Here is a 21,958-nt window from a genome sequence, read left to right as displayed (position 1 = left end):
TTGATGCATCCACCCATCTAGTCACCCCTAATGGGAAAAAACCCATGAGATTGTATATATCAGCCTCCAATACTACCATTGGTAGTATGTTAGCACAAGAGGATGAGAATGGCGTCGAAAGAGCCATTTATTATTTAAGAAGAGTATTAAATGATGCAGTGACAAGATAAAATGCTATAGAAAAGATTTTCCTTTGTTTGTATTTCTCTTGTACAAAACTTAATTATATAAAACCTGTTGATGTTTATGTTTCTTCATATTTTGATGTTGTAATACGGTGAACTGACTTTTAAAGAAATGTGTGGATAGCAAGAGTCGCCACCAACTTTTATTTTATCCAATTTTAGGAAAGGCTAAAAGAACAAGAAAAGACCTTTTAAAAAAATTTTGAGTTCGGGGGGTAAGTTATACAAAGGGAAGGTGTAAGGCACCCTTTGCATCCATGGTTTTCCATGGGCTCTTAATTGCTTAGCTCACTTTTGTTTTTCAAAATGTTTGAATTGTTTGAAAAGTAGTGTGTGAATAGAAATTTGAATAAGAACTTTAGCTTGTATATAAGCGTAGTCTTTTTGAAAAGTATTTGAAAATTAGTGGGAAAAAGAGTTTGAATTTGAATTTGAAAAAAGAGCAAGCAATTAATAGCAACTACCCTAAGTTTAGAAATCTGTTCTTTTAGCTTTTCAGGGCGAAAGGATCTATCCATACCATGAGAGGGCAGGAATTCTTTCAATTGGATGTTGAAGGGTCATCGAAAAAGTATCGTCCGCCATAAGACTGTCCCTTGCCATAAAGAGGGCAGGTAGTCTAAGGGAAGGATATAATAGTCATTTAACCTTTAGGCAACAGGCGAGGATACCTTAGCAATTGGGACAATCGTTATATTTTTATAAGGCAACCTCGAGGGAGTTTCAATAACTTTAAAGGCAACATTACTTTAGGTATCCTCGGAATCGAGGGACTTTGACTATTTAGTATACTTAGAGGCAACAGAATCATAAGGCAACAGGCAACAAAGGCAACAAGAGGGGTTACCCTAAAGGTGTGTGGGTGCAACAATCACGTGGTTAACTGCGATGACATTTATCTTGTAATTAGGTGATCTACGTTCAATTCATGGTTATCACTCCCTAAATTACTAACCACGCAATAATAAAATAAAAGCAGAAATAAAAATTTCCTACGCTATTACAATAAACACCCGCGGGGACGGGGATTACAATAAAACCTGTAGGGGAATGCAGAAATTAAAAGGCGGAAAAAATAAGAGGGATCAATAATTATCTTTGAACGCTTTGACCTTCTCGAACCCTCGATTGACTCTGGAAATTAAAAGAAAAAAAATAATAGGGGTGAGTGCATTACAAATTCATTGGTAATTGGAACAAACCCTATTTTAATCAAAAGGCAAAAATAAAAATTAAAATGATATCTAAACAAAAGATAGTTAGAAACTTAGCTTTTTGACTTGAACGCGCATGGCTGACGGATCTTTGATTAAACCTGAAAATCTGGGTATAAAGAAGAGAAATGGTTAGTGCATTACAACCCTATAATAGGGGTTAGCAAAACAATAAGGATTAGAGGTTTTTTATGGTGATAAATTCTAAATCTTGAGGGTTAATGAACAAACCTAAAAATACAATTAATGGTTAAAATTAACAAACCAAAAATTAAAATTAATTAACCTAATTAATTATAACTTAAAAATTTTAGAAGAAAACTAATTGTTAACCCTATTTAATTATTATATAAAAAAATTTATGTTAAGAGAAAATCGAACCTTCGATTAAATGGCTATACAAATATTAAATAAAAATATAAGGTTTAAATGAAATAAGTTTAACAAAAACAAGAGAAGAAAAAAAAGAATAAAAAGAGTGATTTATGCAATTAAAAATAAAGTAAAAAAAAAATTAAAAGGGACTCAGCTCTGATCAAGTGAGGTGAGTCTTTAGGGTGCATGATGAGCTGCGAATCCTTAGACGTTGGATCTAGTATCAGGGAGATCTGAAGGCTGGTTGCTGGAGGTCTATCGTAGTCAAGTGGTGACGCTGGATCTGTAGACAAGAAAATGCAAGAAAATATTTGCAAAAACCTGGGTTCGAACCCAGGTTTGTACACTTTCAATCCCATGCGCTGACTAACCATTCTATGATTGTTAGTTGTTAAGAGACACAAAACAAACTTTAAATATTAAAAACATGTTAATTAAGGAAATTCAGAAAAGACAAGGTCAAACGTGGGGCCCCTTGGGTGGCTGAATGACGAATCAGGAAGAGAGAGAAGGAGGTTGGATTTGTTGACCAACCAATTGCACGCAGAGAGAGACATGGAATGGCTTACCGGCCAATTGGAGCGCAACACGCGTGGCTCCCCACTATTCATCATCTTCTCTAATTCTGAGCCCAGAAACAGCTGCGGTTTTGCTACCGTTTAGCTATGCGAATTTCGTAGCAATCCTGTAACCATGGCAAACGCAAGAATACGATATAAAATAAAACAAAAAGCACCCAGACCACCTAAATCGACTCTTACGAATTCATTGGTGGTGTTATTTCGATCTGAAAAGGCCTGCAGGTAGTGATACGAAACAAAAAAAGCTTGGACCATAAGAATGGCGTTTCACGACCCTCACGTGAAATCTCCCATGTAAGGGGTCAGACCTGTTCTAATTGGTGTCCTGAACATGAATACACGCGTCAAATATGTTAAGGATGCATACAAAATCAAAATCGAAATTGAAAGTTTACCAAAATCGGTGCACTTGAAGAGATGCGTTCTGAGATGCTTTGAGCTTCAGGAAGGATATGGTTATGTCCCTGGGACCTCCAAGAGGAAGTTTGAACGCTTGGTTTCGTCTGGAAAGTGCTGAAAAGAATTGGTGGCCGTGCCCTAGTTTTGGAAGCTTTGAAAATTTTAGAACCCTATTTTCCTTGCCCTCTCTCTCCTTTTTTCGTTTTTCTCCCATGCTGCCCATGTTATGAGTATTTATAAGGATCAGTTAGGGTTTTGTGTGGGCTTGGACTTGCAATATTTTTGAGAGAAAGAAGATTGATTGAAAAATCATGTCTTCTTTCTAAATTTGGACCAAATCTCTTGACAATATAATATCACATTTTTCTTGGCCTCCCATATTATTTTGAATTGATAAAAATATTTGGAGAATAAATCACAAAATCTATTTCACTTAAATGTGATTTTATTTGATTTAATTTGACTTTAGATGAATAAAATCAAATATAAATAAAATAAAAATCATAAAATAAGTTTTTTGTGACTAATGGACCTCATATGGGCTGGGAATTACGTGGTCAACTCAAATTTATGGGCCCAATACTCAAAAGCATATATTTCATCAATTAGGGTTTCACACTTTTCTTGGATTTCGCCCAACTTGTGCAAGCCATAACTCCTTCATTTTTTATTGTATGGAAGTGTTCTTGAGCTTTTTATAAAGCTTAGAGTGTCCTCTAAATGATGCTTTTGGTTTCATCTCAATTAAATACTCCATGCTCAAGTTATGAGCTTTGACCCAAAAGGTGTTTTCGTTGACTTTTTGGAGGACCTGTAATGTATTGGCTCATATCTCCCAAATGGTGCATTTCTGGCCTTGGCTTGTGAGAGACAAAGTTGTAGAGAACTCAATTTCCTTCAAAATGAGCTTTGGATGGAAAATTTCTGATGTTCCATGTGAAAGTTATGGCTGGTCAAAGTTCAGTTGACTTTCTCCTATGAAACCCTAATTTAGAAACTCCTGAATTTGTTAATTTCTGATCTTTCCTTGATGAACCATGATCAATCCTTGATCAAATGGTGAATGATACTTCCAAATGAGGATGTTGACCAAAAATCAGAATTTTTGACTGTGGTTTGACCATAGTTTGACTTTTAGGTTAACCAGTCAATTATTGATCGTTTGGGCCGTTGAGTGAGCAATCTTTCGAATCAGAGCTTGAAAATTGGCATGAGGCTCCTTTGAGGAATATGAGAGTTCATGAGGTCCATTTGAGGCATCAGAAGTTGGTTTCTCCCTGAGAAGAACAAAACTCTAGTTGGAGGGTAGTTGATTAGGAGAGTGTACATCCGCTTAGATCTTGAGCTGTTGATACTTGGATGAGCTTGAGTATAAAAATGTGGTGGGAAAATTTTGGGGTATGACAGATGCTATTAAACATACATTGTTAAAGCCAATATTGCATAGTCGAATTGGAAAATGGGCTTTAGCCCTTATTGAGTACTCTTTAGTCTTCTTGCCTTTAAAAACAATGAAGGGTCAAGTAGTATCATATTTCATTATGGACCACATAGTGGTCAAAAAACATCAACATTTTGTTGAAGTGAAACCTTAGAGATTGTTCTTTGATGGTTCCACACACAAAGATGGTAGTGGTGTTGGAGTTTTGATAATTTCTCCTGAAGGAATTCCAACAAAACTCAAGTATAGAATTGAAGTATATGTTTAAACAATGAGGCAGAGTATGAAGCCTGTCATGCTCTAAATAAGTTAGCATGAAAAATGGCTTCATAAAAGCTATTTCTTTTTTATATATTCATCCTTGTGAAGACTTGATATGTCAAAGTGAAATATATGATCAAGTGCATGATTGGAATATTTTAGAATACAGAGAAGTATACTTCGACAGCTGTGTAGGGTAATTTCAAAAGCTTCGAGCAGGAAGGTTTGAAATTTGAATTTTCTTCTTTTCTCCAGAAAGACGCGTGGTATCATCAGAAGATCTTATCATTTGAAATATCAAACGCGGCGCACATCTGTGCAGAGACCGTTAGGGTCGAATTATTATAAATAGGAGTCTTAGATGTTAAGATTAGTGTGTTTTGCATTGTCTACAAAAAATCACTTAAATACTCGAAGTACCGGAGCGAGAGAAAAGAGTCTATTGATTATGTATGCATAACAACACCATTGTTTTTCCTTTAAAGTTATTTACAATTTCATTAAGACTAGTCTTTCGTCATTTATTTCTCTTTACTTTAAACCTGAACCTCTTACATTTCTGTCGAACCTTTATTTTTCTGCACTTTACAATTCTTTCAAACCTTTAAATTCAATCTTTACATTCTACCCAGTATTTATAGTCGAAGGCTTAGTCTTTGTACTTAGACAATATTAGTTTCCTTTACAAAGAAATATTGTTTCCTTTGATAAGTTAAAATCATGCTCACTTATGAAATGAACTTTAAGAAGACTAAAATTTTAAGACACAAGTCCTAGGATCAATCCAGTCGATCCTGTAAGTTACCAAATTATAAAGTTTGAAAGAATAGCAGTTGTTTGTCAAAAATCACTGGTAAACAGAAAGACTACCCGACACAAAATGTTTTAACAGTATCTACTTTTGATTTAAAGATTACTTATGTGCTTGTGGGATGGGAAGGGTCTGCCTCTGACTCGAGAATAATAAAGAATTCATTAACACGTGAAGATAAGCTTAAAATTACTTAAGGTAATACAAGAATAACCTAGACTTATAGTTATTTATATTATATGTTTTAAACTATCACATTTATTATTTACCTTTACTATAGGAAAATATTATCTTGTTGATGTTGGGTTCATGTTGACAAGTGGATTAATTACACCTTATAGAGGAGTTCGGTATCACCTGGAAGAATATTCAACTTGAAATCCACCCCAAAATTCTAAAGAGTTGTTTAATCTTCGACATTCGTCTTTATGCAATGCAATTGTAAGAGCCTTTGGTGTATTGAAAAAAAGATTTGAGATTTTATCTAATTCAACAGAGCCAAATTATGGATTCAAAGCTAAAAAATTAATTATTTTTGCATGTTGCATTCTTCACAATTATCTAATGAGTGTAGACCCGGATGAAGATCTTATAGCGAAAGTAGATGCTGAACTTGCAAATCAAAATGTATCTCATGACAATCATCAAGATCCAAGAAGTGATAGAGATGAACTTGCTATGAGCCGGGTTATATACCACTTTCAAATGAGGTGAATTTGAAAAGCTTTGATGCGACTTCCAATTTTTCTGTACCTGAAACACAATCACCAGATCCTTTAAGTGGTAGTAAAAGGAAGAAAATGAAAGTGGTTAAAAACAAAGATATAACCAACGATATTATTGAACTCCAAGAATCAATTGTCATGGTTGCTGATTGTACCTGATCAGATGGATCTTCAAAGCCTGCAAGGATCTGGATCTTCTGTGAATTGGGGGGTGTACTTGCAAGGTACTCCGATGCCAGAGTGAGAAGAGAGAGCAATCAGAGTGCAAGTACAAGGTAGAGAAAGTATGAATGAAGTTACCTGACCCTCTAGTGAAAGAGGGTATTTATAGCCCCCAGCGCTAGGCCAAGATCTCGCTAATGGACTAGATGCCCAGGCCCAATTAGGAGACTATCACGATCCCAGGCGGAAATATCGAGACCAGTATGTGGTCTCCGTCCTGGTCAACCACTCCGAAGTATAAGGGAGACGCGGTCTTTCAGGGACTACGTGGACTCCGTATTATTCGGGGGGTTGGATGTGAAGGGGCCCTACAAGGAGGAGGGTCCTTGGCACAAGGTCACGAGGAAGAGAGTCCTCGACAAAAGGGACGCTCGCGGAGAGCATGCCAGGAAAGGCGGATTAGGACGAGGAGGGAAATCCTCGTCAGATGGGACGCTTGCGAGGAGCATCATATACCGAGCACGTGCTACAACGCCCTAATGCTATTGGGCTTCCGAGCACATGTTCGCTCCTCCAAGGCTTAGAGACGTTTTGGGCTTCCAAGTCTATTTGGGCCGAAAGTAGATTGGGTCGAACCTTGTCCCAGTCCAAAACAGGAGCTCCCCAAGTGATGGTTTCCGAGCAGGAAGCTGCGACTTCACAAATTCTCGGCCCATGTTTTGCTGGTCCTTGCTCGTATTTTGTGCCCGAGTAAAGTCGTTCTTGATGGGAAGACATTAGGCTACGCGTGTAAGGTACTTACTGATGTGGCAACTAGTAAATGAGGTAATGATTACCTAAAAGTAGACGACGACGCCTAGGGGGCGCGTGTTTAACCGTTGTGATGCTTCATATTCCGGGCATTTCTCTATAAAAGGGGCTTAACCTCCTCATTTAGGGTTTTACTCTTTCACTCCTCAATTCGAAAACCTGCAATCGCTCTTGTCGCTCCTTTGATCTTTCGCAAAGAACCGAATCCTAGCCGCTTGAACATGTCAAACTCAGGTACGATTCTGGATTTCTTTAAATATTTTGAGCGTTTAAGTGTCTTTTGGGGGCCGGGGGAATGCGTCCCCGACTCCTCCATATGAACTAGGTGACTTCTCTTAGAGAAGTTGATGCAAATTTCCCTCTCCCTGGGTTATTCAAGCGATGCCCGGAGAATTCTCCATTTTGTTAGCTATTTTCCTGGGATTCGCCCGATAAATTCATGAATTTGGTCGGCGTCTTCATGTTTTTTCCCGAGAGATTCATGTTTTCACTCGGGAGATTCACGAGTTCACTCAGGAAATTCATGAGTTCGCCTAGCTTCTTTATATCGTGTTCGGAGAGTTGGGAAAGATTTCCCGGTTGCTAGGCACAAATGTCCTCATCAAGGGTTCGGCCGGGGGCACCGTTTCCTGCCGCTCTACCCTTTCACTTGTATTGCAGTGGAAGGGTGGATTTGATATATCGTCGAATTCACTTTTTTCCTTCTGCATTCAGGGGAATCGAGTTCGGAAGATACGGCTATGCGCTCCTTGAATACCGAGGAGGAAAGTCCGCATATGTATGATGCCGAGGAGGAAGAAAGTATACGTATCTGATACCGGGGAAGAAGGCACCCCGCTCTTTGACTATAAATGCGAAACCGATATGAGTTGGATTGGCGAGGAACCTAGGGAAGTGGTTTCTCGGTACACAGAATCCTTAACCGGGGCTTTCAGGGTGATCGAGGACAGATGGCCTAGTGATCCTCGAAATTTCATTGTTGACTGTTCCTCCGAAGACGATCGAATTTGCTCTCAGTTTAGCGGAGATAGTTTTTCTATGTATGAATATATCTTCAAGGAGGTTGGCTTCCGACTGCCCTTCTCCAGTTTTCAGGCCACTCTTCTCGCCAAACTCAGCCTGGCCCCTTCCCAGTTGCATCTGAACGCCTTTTCTTTGATGCGAGCCTTTGAGATAGTTTGTGATTATCTGAAGATCGCCGCTACAACAGTCTTGTTCTTCCATTGCTTCCGCATCCAGCGGCAAGCGGTGGGAGGGCGGTATGGTTGGGTTTCCTTCAAAAATTCCGACCGGAGGCTTTTCAAAATGTTTACTGATTCCGTCAAGGATTTCAAAGACCGGTATTTTGTAATCCATCTGGAGAGTGAGATGTCGTATACTTCACTAGCCAGGATGGTGACGGTTCATGGTGAAGGTGGTAACCATAAATATGATGGGGTCGGGCAAATAAAGACAAAGTTATGCAGTATGTTCCCATTCTTTTGGTGGAAGGGTCACTTCAATGTTCCTCCTAAACACTGTGCTTGGGAGGACGAGGACCTAGATGCGCAGGACGCGGTGTCCTACGCGACCTTGTGTAAATATGTTGATGGCTTTGGTTTGGCCCAGTGGGTGATGAGGAGCGGGGAACCGGTCCTCGACGGGAATGGTAAGGCGGTCTTCGAGGCCCGGGCAATAAACACGAAGGCCTTCCTTTCGTGCAAGACACCCGAGGAGGCTAGAGCCCTGCTAGGTTGTACTTAGATTACTCTTTCTTTTTGATATTTGCTTTATGTTTCCCGCTAACTTGTTTGTTTTATTTTTCAAATGCCATGCCGATGAGCAACGATAAACTTACCAAGTTGGCCAAGGACGCCAGGAGGCTCCGCATAAAAAAAGCAACTCGGTTTGGAAACCAAGGTGACAACTCTGGGTCGTCTGGTTCTCCTGTGATTAACCTTGACCATGAAGCTCCGACTACCGGGTAGGCTGATGCTAGGAAAAGGAAACGCCAAGGTGACGGGGGTATTGAGGAACCCTCGGATTCGGGGCTCGACCGAGCATTCATGTTGCCTCCCTGCCTCACACACGGGCATTACCTAGAGCGGTTCCCTCTGGCCGTTTCTCCTGATGATGCTCGGAAGGTCGAGGAGATGGAAACCCCTGCCCGTCTCAAGCAGCTGACCGATGGTAGCGCTTTGTCATAAGGGTCCTGGAGATGGCCCAAGTGCTCGCAAAGGGAAATACTGTGTCCGTTGCTGCCTTGAAAAAGGCCGATTCGGACAGCAAGGCTACCGAGGAGAAGCTAGGAAAGGTGGAGGCCGCTCTTGAGGCTTCTAGGGAAAAAGTGAAGAAGAAAGTTGAGGAGCTGGTAAAGAAAGATGAGGAGCTGGACACGGAGAAAAAGAAATTGGTGGATCTGAAGGCGGATTGGAAGCCGACCACTAAGGAATCCAAGGACATTTCTAGGTTGAAGACAAGAGCTGAGATGGTCGACAAGATTGAGTCCCTCAAGCTTGATTGCCTTGAGATGGCGGAGGCGGATTTCAAGCGGGCGGTCGAACAACTGAAACATCTGAACCCAGATCTGAAGATGGACAACATCGAATTGTCGTCCAAAACTGTGGATGGTTAGGTGGTGCCCGGCATTCCGATTAAAGAAGATGGTGATTGATTTTTTTAGTTTTGGGCCTACGTGCCTGTGTTTGTCTAGCCTGCGTGTTGTTTATGTTTTTTTTAACAGGGGGCTTTGCACGTTTGATTCTTGGGGCCTGCGTGCCCATAATTTTTGTAACATTAGGATATTGCCGGCCTCTTTGGTCGGTATTTTAAATGCATTTCTTTTTTGAAAATTTGCTAAGTGTTTATGTTCGATTTTTTATATGTCCGTTATGTGTTTTCGGCTTTTATAAGACTGGATACTTATACATGCTCGGATGTTTATACTTATAAATATTTTTTGTTATTTGATTATGCTCGATATTGGATGGTCGTGCGATCGTGTGGGGAACGAGCTAGGCACACAGAGGAGGTCTGTGTATTTAACGAACACGAGACCGCGGTTGGGGCCAAGTGTTCGTGGCGTGAAAGGTCCCATCGCGATCTGGGGTTCTGCCGCGCAGGTACTACCATAGTGGAGCTAGGTTTAGACCTCCCCGTATGGTCGAGCCTCTGCTTTGGTAGGGAGTTTCAACCTTCGATGTCATGGGGCTTTCGCGTCCGTACCACGATGCGCGTCAGCATCCCGTCATCCCTCGTCGTCAGAGGTTAATGATCGGATGGTTGTTAGCTGTTTTAGCTGTAATATCGTCTGAGTTTTTCAGCATTTCATGGTCGAGCGAGTTTTTCCCCGAGTAAATTCTTGAGGTAGTAGGCATCGTTCTCGGTTTTGTCGTAGACTCGGTACGAGCCTTCCCAATTAAGGGCGAGTTTGCCTTCGCGTGACTCTTTCATGTTTCTGCGTAAGACTAAGGCTCCGATTTTGAACTCGCGTTTGATGACTTTGGAGTTCTGAAGCAAAGCTATCTGTTGTTTTAATTTTTTTACTCGGAGGGAGGCTCTTGCTCGGATTTCTTTGACCATGTCGAGCTCCTCCCTCATAGCTTCGTCGTTGAGCTCTTCCTCGAGTGGCGATTTGGTACGACGGGATGGTTCCCTGATTTCTACGGGAATGACGGCCTCGGTCACGTAGGTTAATCTAAATGGAGTTTCTCCCGTGCTCGAGTGTGGCGATGTTCTATACACCCATAACACGCTATGCGACTCCTCAACCCAACCTCTTTTAGCTTTGTCGAGCCGTCGTTTCATCCCTCAGAGGATGACTCGGTTCGCGCCTCCGGCTTGCTCGTTGGTCTGGGGGTGTTCGAACGAGGTGAAATGTTTCTTGGTGCCGAGTTTGGCCACGAATTCTTGGAATTTTCTATTGGTGAATTGGGTGCCGTTGTCGGTTAATATTTCCTGGGGTACCCTGAATCGGGCGAGCATGTTTAGTTTGTAGAAGCGGAGAACATTTTGGGCGGTGATTTTGGCGAGCGCTTTGGCTTCTATCCATTTAGTGAAGTAATCAACAACGACCAAATACTTATTTTAGTATGATCTTACCGGGAAGGGACCGAGGAGGTTCATGCCCCAGGTTGAGAATGGCCAGGGCGAAGAAAGGGATTTGAGCTCGTGCGGTGGGGCTAGATGCATGTTGGCGTGACATTGACATTTGTCGCACTTTTGAACAAGCTCTTTGGCATCTTGCTGCATGGTCGGCCAGTAGTACCCGTCTCGTAGGGCTTTCCTTGCTAAAGAACGACCGCCTAGGTGTTGGCCGTTGATTTCCTCATGAAGTTCTTGTAATATTTCAAGCGCCTGAGCAGCGTCGACGCACTTGAGTAAAGGGATGTAAAATCCGTAGCGGTACACTTTGTCTTCAACGATGACTTACGAGCAGGCTCGTCTTTTGATTGAGGAGGCCTCCTTCGCGTCGGTTGGAAGCTCACTCTTTGTGAGAAAATTGTATACCGGCATTGACTGTCCCCGATGGCGTGCACCTGGAGTAGGGTGGTGTTTTTATCCATGCTCGGTTTCGGGAGGATTTCCTGGATGAATGATTTGTTTCCTCTCTTTTTCCTCGTGCTCGCGAGTTTGGAGAGGACATCCGCTCGAGAGTTGTGTTTGCGGGGTATGTGTCTGACCTCTGCTCGTGCAAAGTTTTTCATCTCTTGTTTGACTAAGGCGAGATACTCAATGAGGGTGTCATTTTTAGCTTGGTAGTCGCCATTGACTTGGGAGGCGACAAGTTGAGAATCTCTGTAGATCTTAACTTCTCGGGCGCCTATGTCCTCAGCGAGTCACAGACCGGCGAGGAAAGCTTCGTATTCAGCTTGATTGTTAGACGTGGCGAACGATAGGACTAAGGAGACTTCTATGACGAGGCCTTCGTTGTTTTCGAGGTTAATACCCGCTCCACTCCCTGAAGTGCTAGAAGCACCATCGACGTAGATAGTCCACCTATTCTCAGCTGAGAGAGGTGGAGTGATCGCCGTTATTTCGTCCACGTAGTCGGCCAGTACTTGAGCTTTTAGGGCTTTCCTACTTTCGTACTGGATGTCAAACTCGGATAACTCTAGTGAGCATCTTAGCATTCTACCAGCCATATCTGGTCGGCCGAGGAGTTGCTTGATGAGTTGATCGGTTCTGACGACGATCGTGTGTGCGAGTGTCATACCCCAAAATTTTCTCATCATATTTTAAGATATTTTGACTCACGTGACTTTCAACTGCTCAAGACTATGCAAGAATTGGGCACACTTACTTGTCTCCTAAGCAACAAGCCTACAACTAGGGTTTTGCTCCTCCCAAGGAAAAATCAGGTTCTAATTGGACTTCATAGCTTCTCATATGCCTCAAAGAATCCTCACACCAAGTTTCAAGCTCTGATTCACAAGATTGCTCAGACAAAAGCTCAAATGTTCAACAGTCAACTGATTTGACCTAAAAGTCAATTATGGTCAACATACAGTCAAAATTCCCGATTTTTGGTCAACATTAATGTTTTGAAGTTACATCCATCATTTGATCAAGTATTGATCATGATTCATCAAGAAAAGTTCAGAAATCAACAAAACCCAAAGTTTATAAATTAGGGTTTTTTTACCTAAAAAGTCAACTGAACTTTAACCAGCCTTAAATTTCACATGGTTCATCATAAATTTCCCAACTAAATCTCATTTTGAATGAAATTGAATTCTCTACAGCTTTGTCTCTCTAAAGCCAAGGCCAAAAATGCTTCATTTGAGAGATATAAGCCAAAACATTACAGGTCCTTTTGAAAGTCAACCAAAAGCTGTTTTTTTGTTAGGGGCCATATCTTCAAGATAAAATCTCCAAATGCAAAAAATTCTCTAAAGTAGCTTTAAGAGGACATCTTGGGCTTTCCAGAAAGTCCTAGAACACCTTCATATGATAAATTTTTAAGGAGTTATGACTTGTTGAAGTTGACAAATTTTTAAGGAAAAGACATGAAACAAACAAGGGCCAAAATGGGGTTTTTTTTTGCAAAAAGGCCCAATCTTTTATGATCCAATCTTGTTCCTCAAGTCATCAAAGATATTCAATCTCAAAGCCACGAATTTGTAATGAATATTTGATTTTTATTTGAATTTTTATTCATTTAAAAGGTGATTTAAATCAAATAAATGATGAAAAATACAAGGAGATTTGATTTTCTTTGATTTCCAATCAAATTCAATCTCTTAAATATCTTATATTCCACACAAATTCGTGCAAAAACAATATTGGTAAGATTGGATTGAAATTGTGCCAATTTTGGAAGTTTTAAAACCATATTCCAATCAAACTTCCAATCTATGATTCAACAAGATTCAAGCCAAAATTATTGACCTAATTCCATCTAATATAAGTATACAAGCCATTCAGATCATAAGGACACGTTTTGCAGCCTCCAAGAACCATAACAGAACTCATACAATTTCCAAAAAAAGTCAAAATCGTTTTGGTAATTGCAGCTTGATTCAAGGCGCTCTGAAGCTGTACCAATCGTTACAAGGCCCTAAAGCACCAAGAACGCGCACCTATACTCCACGGTTTGGACAAATCTTTCCAATCTCGATTTCATAATTTTATGCATCGTAAATGATTTTTGATTGCATATTTGTGTTTGTCGTAATGCTATGAATGACTTCCATAGATAACAATTAATCTCAGATCTGACTCCCTTCATAACTTCTTCATTTTCTTTATTGGTAACAATACACTCTTCTTTAGTGAACCTGACATAGAATCCTTCATCACATAGTTGGCTGATGCTTATAAGATTTGCAGCCAGTCCTTGTACAAGTAAAACATTATTTAGATTAAGAACACCCTGACCTTCTGTCTTGCCAACACCTTTGACTTCTCTTATTTCTCCATCACCAAGAGTCACATAGTTGGTTCCCTCAAGTTTAAGGTTTACTAATGAGTTCTTTCTCCCAGTCATATGATTTGAGCAACCACTATCAAGGTACCAATCTTCTTTGGCAGGCATTCTTAGAGATGTGTGTGCAACTAGAGAAACATTCTTGGCCACCCACCGTTGCTTTCTGTTACAGGTATCATATTCAGGGTTGGCTTGATGAATTTGATCTGGATATCCAAATAGTCTGAAACAAAATGGCTTTATGTGATCAAATCTTCCACAGTGATGACACTTCCATTTTTGGAATTTCTTCTTTGAATGCCTCCTTCTTCTGTTTCCTTGATGTTGTGACATTGGAGCTGACATCTGGTTGGTCACACAAGTCTCGGGCTTTGCTCTCCTAAACCCAGAGGTGAATTCCTATTTAGCCACAAACCCTACCCCGGACATGTATCCTGTTCTTTGTCCAGACTCCAGAATTTCTTCTAGAGTATCAGTTCCCTTGTTCAGCATTTTGAAGGACTTGGTCATTTGATCAAGTTTGTAGTTCAACATGTTTACTTCACTACTGAGAGAGTCTATGGTTGCAAGATGTTTATTCTTCTCAGTTTCTAGCTCTCTTATGATTATCTCTTGCTTGTCCACTTGTTTGCAGACTTCAGCATTCATCATACACAACTTCTTGTATGAGGCAGCAAGTTCATCAAAGGTTAGCTCATCATCACTGGAATCATCATCAGATTCATAGACTCTTGTTGGAACTGTGACATGTCTTGCAGTTTCTTCTTCCAAATCGGAGTCTTCATCAGACCAAGTGATAGGTAGTCCTTTCTTTTGCTCCTTGTGGTAGGTAGGAAATTCAGCTCTTATGTGTCCAAATCCTTCACATCCATGGCACTGAACCCCTTTCCCTTGGTTGGGCTTCTCCTCAGCTTTGAATCTTCTGCTCGAGTCATAGGTCTGGATGATGTCATTGGAAGTGTTCTTGACATTGGGTCTGGACTTCTGATCAACCCTTTTAATAAGTCTGTTGAATTGTTTTCCAGGCATGGCTATGGCTTCTGACAGATTTTCATCACTTCCACCATTGCTTTCTCTTGAATTATCATCTGTGTTGGAGACAAAAGCTACTATGCTTTTGTTCTTCTTTTCAACAGGCTCACATATACTTAACTCAAAGGTTTGTAGAGAGCCAATGAGTTCGTCCAGCTTCATGTTGCTGATGTCTTGGGCTTCCTCTATGGCAGTCACCTTCATATCAAATCGCTTAGGCAGTGATTTGAGGATCTTTCTTACCAATTTTTCCTCAGACATTTTTTCTCCTAAGGCTCCTGAGTTATTTGAAATCTCAAGGACATTCATATAGAATTCATAAATGGTTTCATCCTCTTTCATCTTGAGATTTTCAAACTTAGTGGTAAGCATTTGAAGTCTCGACATCTTTACCTTGGATGTGCCTTCATGTGCTGTTTTGAGAATATCCCAAGCTTCTTTAGCTAGTTCACAGTGTTGCACAAGCCTGAATATGTTCTTGTCAATTCCATTGAACAAGGCACTTAAGGCCTTTGAATTGCCCAAAGCTAGATCTTCTTCAGTTTTGTACCATTGAGTTTCAGGAATAAGAACAGTGGTTCCATCTTCCATAACCTTCTCAGGATGTTTCCATCCGCTTTCCACAACTCTCCAGGCCTTGCTATCTACAGACTTTATGACTGCTATCATACGAGGTTTCCAGTAGTCATAGTTAGAGCCATCCAAGATGGGTTGCCTATTCTTAAACACTAACAGTTCATTCTCCATAGTACCAAAATTTTGTTGTCCGTAGATCTCACCCAAACGTAAACAGGTAGGGTGCCTGCTCTGATGCCAATTGAAAATTCTAGTAACTCACGCTCGATGTCTTGCTGGATTTTATGACATCCACAATTACACAGCACAGATAATTAAAATAGAAACGCATAAAAACAATAAAGAACACACAAAATTGTTTACTCAGTTCGGTTCAAACAACCTAATCTGGGGGCTACCAAGCCAGGGAGGGAATCCAATATAAGCAGAATTAAGTCGGAGTTAAACTCCCCCGTTTACAACTCCTCACTTAAAACCTACCCAATGTCATTCCAATCTATTCCTAGACCTGAGTATCTCCACTCACTCCCCCTCAATCACAGCAGTGATTACAAATAAACATTACATAAATTCAGAGAGAAGACACACTTCAAAAACACACCTTGATCTGCTTAACAGCTTCAATCAAGAGACATATTCTCGTGTTTAAAAGCCTAGAGTGACAATTAACACATACAACCTATTCCAACGCAATCATCAAAGACAATTGCTTGGAGTACAAGAGACAGCTACAGAATTATGGTTCTTCACAATTAACAAACACTCTCTCTGCGTTCCAAATTAGGATTGCAGACTTTTTATATGCAGCTCTTGGGCCTTGGGATTTTTTAGAAACAAATTAGGGTTAACCAAGTTAACCTAATTTACACGCCATCTGGTTGTTACAAAATGTTATGTCAGCAAAATCTTCTGGACGAAATATTCAGCACACAATACAAGGTTTCCTAAACTGTTGATCGAGAGATATCAGGAAACACAATTAATAAAATATAACAGCTCATGCTGTCACACAAGGATGTCATGACATCGGTCATGACATTCACTACAGAACCTGTATTAGCTTAACACATATGCAGCCTGCATAACACAATATCAAACATGTCATGACATCAGTCAAGACATTAAACACTCAGGTATGTTTTACCACAAATGCAACCAACATGAAAACATCTTCAATCTCCCCCTTTGGAATTTTTTTGGCTAAAACAACCTGTCACACCATATCAGAGAAACACTTGCAGCAGAAACAAAGCAACCAAAACACAATCAGAGCAAACAGAGCTAATACAATACAGACAGAAGCATACACCACCAGTATGCACACATTGCTCAAACATATCAAAACCAACCACACCACACACTGCTCAAACATATCGAAACCAACCACACCATAAGAGCAGCACAAGCACAAACATTTCAACCCAAAAATAGTAAGTACTTCAGATTTGTTGATCACACAACCACCATACTTGTTGTTCTGGGGTGACATTACTACTTCTCCCCCTATTTGGCCACAAAAGTTGCCAAAGCAAACTACTGTCTTCTCCCCAATTTTTTTCTTAAGTCTACGGTTCCTCAAGGATGCAGAGTCCTAACTTGCTCCACAAGTTTTCAAACAGTGTAGCATCAAGAGCTTTTGTGAAGATGTCATTGATATTGTTAGGAACATTCTTGTCACTATCGTTAGAATCATCTTCAATATGTACCATATGCATCATTCTCAATTGTGCATCATTCAAGATCCTGTCAGGATTAGTCACCTCTGTATGCATGTTTAGACAAATCATTGCTTTGAACGAGAAGAATAGAGATTGTTGAGGCATCTCAATGAAGTGAGTGAGTTTTAGACTTGTTTCTGTGGGAAAAGTGCAATCTGTGATTACACTAGAGTTGTTGTGGTGGGATGACAGCTGAAGGATCTTTTTGTGAACAAGGAGGACCTTCACGTCCAGCTTATTAACAACATCTAGATCAGTAGTTGACCTTTGTGTAGAATTTTGTTTGTCCTCCACACAGTTTTTGATGTAGGAGGGCATAGTTATGACATTCCACTCGACATTCAGGTTAGATACACTTTGGTGTATCCAACTTGATTTAGACCAGCCCAAAAGATTTGTAGGAATCATACCTATCATCAGATTCACATCTTCAGTTGTGATCAGAAGAATCCCGCTCTCCTTTGTCATACCCAAAAATTTGCCCATCATATCTTAATTCATCTGACTTTCAAATGCTCAAAGATCTCCAATTGCTCAAAGCTACATGTCTCCTAAACAACAACCCTCAAACTAGGGTTTTGATCTTCTCAGAGTAAAATCAGTTTCCGATACCTCAAGTGGACTCCATGGCCTCTTATATGATTCAAAGGATCCTCACCTCAAGTTTCAAGCTCTGATTCCAAAGAATGCTCAGTCAATTGCTCAGATAGTCGATAGTCGTCTGGTTTGACCTAAAAATCAACCATGGTCAAAATACAGTCAAAACTCCTGATTTTTGGCCAACAACCTTATTTTGAAGTATCATTCATCATTTGATCAAGGATTGATCATGATGCATCAAAGAGAGCTCAGAAATCATCAAAATCCCAAGTTACTAATTTAGGGTTTTTTAACTAAAAGTCAACCCAACTTTGACTGATCATATCTCTCTCATACTTTATCAGAAATTCCCCAATCAAAGCTCATTCTCAAGGAAATTCAATTATCTGCAACTTTGATGTTGGGTCCAAGATCCAGAAATGCTTCCGCATAAGAGATATAGGCCAATACATTACAGGTCCTTCTAGAAGATCGCGAAAAGCTATTTTCTGTCAGGAGTCATATCATCAAGATAAAATCTCCAAATGAAAAATATGTTCCAAATTGACTTGTAGAAGACATCTTGGGCTTTCTAAAAAGTCCTAGAACATGGCCATATGATAAAAATTGAAGGGGATATGAGGCTCAGAAGTTGGTCGATTCTCAAGAAAAACACAACCCTAATTGCACAATTTGGTGTTTTTGGACTAATGGGCCTAAAGAATGAATTCCAAACTTGTCCATGGGCCTCAAAATGATCTTTAAAAAAATTATTTTATATTTATCCTATTTACTTGAATTTTAATTCATTTAAATGTTGAATAAATTATTATAAAATATGAAAAATTATTTTTAATCAAAGATTTGATTTCCAACCAATTTTAATCAATCAAAACAGTCTAAATACTCATTCATGCCTCATCATGACTTTATTTCCTATTTATTAATTTATTGTTTTGATTTTTTTATTTACTTATAAAAATAAAAAAAACTCAAAGATAAATTAGATAAATTATGAAATAAAACACATGGGTTTGAATTTGAGTGATATTTGATGTCCAAAACAAGTTGCAAATCGTGTGAAGCATATTCTCAAAACAAATCTTGGTCAAAATGGGCAAGTTTCATATAATGTTCAAATCAAATCTCCATATCCTTCCAATCAAAGATTTGGTTCATGTTTGTAAACCTAATTGATTCCACTATATATGCATACTATTCCTGACCTAATGGAGGACGAAAAAAAGAGAGAGAGAGGCTAGGATTCTAAGGTTCAAAATATCAAAGAATGGTGTAAATTTCGTATGCCTCCTTCAAACAATTTCAATGGTTCTGATCCATCCTATTACATTCCTAAAGTGATGAAGGGTAAGCCTGTATCCATGGTTAAGTGAAAAGGCATCTAAAGTACGATACTATAGTGTTCATGTTTTCACATGTTTCTTGAATTTCATATGTTGCATATCACTATGTTTTAAAGTGATTGGATGTTTTTTTGAGTTTGTGAGATGTTTTAGCGAAGAACAGGGCCGAAACTCATGGGTTTGAACGGCTAAATCGCAAGCTGCCATGATTAGGGCTTTGAAGGTCCCTCCGTCGTATCCAGGGGCGGATGCACGTTACTAGCTTTGGGGGCTTAAGCCCCCACAAGGACAATTTTTTTCTTTAATGACATTAACCTATATATTTCATAGAGCCCCCATAAAATTTAAGTAGTCACATCACATTAATTTACCCTTAACTACAAGTTATAATTTTATCTTTTAACTTTAACTATGTTTTTTAAATTCTTATTATAAATTCTTTTACTATAGAAATAGTTTGTCTTTAATTTGATATTTTATTTAAAAAGTGTTAGATGTGTAGTTATTTTTGTTAGAAAATAATTTTTTTCCACCATAAATTTTAAAGAGAATAAAATATGCATTCGTATATGAAGGATAAGCGATTGAACGGTTATATAATTTTATGTATAATAAAGTGTCATTTTCGAAAACTCATCGGAAGTATAGTAGGCTTAAAAACTCAAGAATATATTTATAGTGTCATACTTGAATCGATAGTATTAATAATAAAAAGTCATTAAATTTTTTTAGAACAAAGAAATCCATAAAAAATAAAATAATTTATATAAATTTTTATATAATTTGAATTTATATGTTATTATAATTATTATAAAATTTGTAATATTTTTCTTAGTCAAAATACTTACACTATTTTTTGCCCCCACCAACAAAAATTTCTATATCCGCCACTGGTCGTATCCCGTGTCACGAGCAGTTTCAGGCCAAACGGCCACCACCAATGGATCCAGAAGGTCCAAATTAGGGGATTAAGGTCTTTTGTTCGTATTCATGCTTGATATTTTGCAGGATAAAGAGTCCAGAAATTTGATACGATGATATTAGCAAAAATCGCAGTTGAATCTGCAGAAAAAGTCATAACAAAATCCGCAGGTACCATTGTTAGGGATGATGAATAGTGACACTGACCATTTGACTGCACGCGTAGCTTGGAGAACGCACCTCACTGGCTGGTCAACATTACTGTATTCTCTCTCCCTGTTTCATTGGATGCACGAGCGTCCACGTGGGGCCCAAGTTGGTTTTCGTTTGACTTTTCCATTTGGTTTTGTTTTTATATATTAACTTTTCTTGGTAATGGTATAACGACTAACAATGTGTAGCTTAACTGGCAAAGGGAAACAATATTGACCTCCCAGACCTGGATTCGATCCCCAGGTTACACAATGATATATTATTTTATCAGTTTATTTGATTTCAGATCTAGTGCTCCTTCGCCTCAGGTTTGACCACCGTGCGTCCTCATCTTCCATCCATAGGATCGTTCTTCCAGCAGATCTGACGCACACCAACACACAACTCCACCATAGACCCCCAGAGGCTCCTCATACCGAATCCAGCGCCCAGGTTTGTAACACCCCATAATTTCAGTTTATTAATTTAATTTGGATTTAAATTAAATAATTGGAATTTTAGTATTTTTATTTGGAATTATATGGAAAATGATGAGATATTGGCATTTGGGCCTAGAGTGGTGATTAGCAGAAGAGGGGGTGTTGACTAAGCAAGCCCATTATAATATTTTATTTTATTTTTCATAAAAAAAAGGAATTGGGAAAAGAGGAGAGAAAAGGAGACAGACTCTGAGAAAGGGAGAACACGTGAAGTGAGAAGAGCCAAAGGGGAAGAAGATCTTCGAAGATTCGACTCTGAGGTAAGGGGGGATTCTTCGGGTTAGTATTCCTTATGTGATTGTAGGTAGTATGATTGATTAGGATTGTGGTCTAGTTCAATCGTACGTGTCGGGTTGGGAATTTTGTTAGGTTTTGATAATCTTGTATGAATTGACATGATTCTGTTGATACTTGTGATATATGATGTTAATACATGTCAATAACTTGTTTGAAATGTGTAATTGTGTGAAAATCAATGATAATTGTGTGTATGTTCGTATGTACCTGAAATTGGGGAAATGGGATATGGTAAATGCTGTCAAAATGGTGATTTTTGCTGTGCAGGTACGTAGGAACCGGTTCCCATGTGGGACAAACCGGTTCCCTCTTGTAAAAACAGAGAAATATGGATTCTGGGTAGCTGGGAACCGGTTCCCATGTAGGGACAACCCGGTTCCCCATAGTAAAAACCAGAGACGAGACTTTGAAGCTGCCAGGAACCGGTTCCCACGTAGGGACAACCCGGGTTCTGCAGCATATTTTCTAAAAATGTTTTATCTTTAAAAACCCGTAACTTTTGATCCGTGTATCTGTTTTATGTGCCGTTTTGGGCGTTGTGAAGCTAATGAGATGCTTTATTTGATAAAGTGGTGAAATGGGCAGTGGCCAACTTTATTTTAATTCGATTTGATCATTGATGAATTGGAATATAGTATATGTATATGTGCTTATTTATATATGATTATTGATACATGTTTTGTATTGGTGATGGGATCATGATATTCATTGGGTGATGTTGGTTTATAACATGTCGTAAATGAATACATGTTTTGTGATTATGTTGTTGAGTTGTTTTATCGATTTATTACATGGTGTGTAATGATGATAGATGTAACGATGTATGATGATGGTGATGATTGATGATTGTGAATATTAATATGTTGTTAATATTAATATGTTGGTTATGGTGGCAATTAACATTACTA

At 39.3% G+C, this 21,958-nt stretch overlaps 1 protein-coding gene across 1 annotated transcript; it reads left to right on the top strand.

Annotated features, from left to right (window-relative positions):
* Positions 1-9,161: 9,161 nt before the first annotated feature.
* On the top strand, positions 9,162-9,578 carry LOC131654734 (uncharacterized). The gene has a single exon (XM_058924680.1). The coding sequence runs from the start codon at positions 9,162-9,164 to the stop codon at positions 9,576-9,578; it is 417 nt and encodes a 138-aa protein (XP_058780663.1).
* Positions 9,579-21,958: the final 12,380 nt, after the last annotated feature.

The sequence above is a fragment of the Vicia villosa genome, linkage group LG1, assembly GCF_029867415.1.
Source record: "Vicia villosa cultivar HV-30 ecotype Madison, WI linkage group LG1, Vvil1.0, whole genome shotgun sequence".
NCBI lineage: Eukaryota > Viridiplantae > Streptophyta > Magnoliopsida > Fabales > Fabaceae > Vicia > Vicia villosa.
This window is presented reverse-complemented; position numbering and strand designations above follow the sequence as displayed.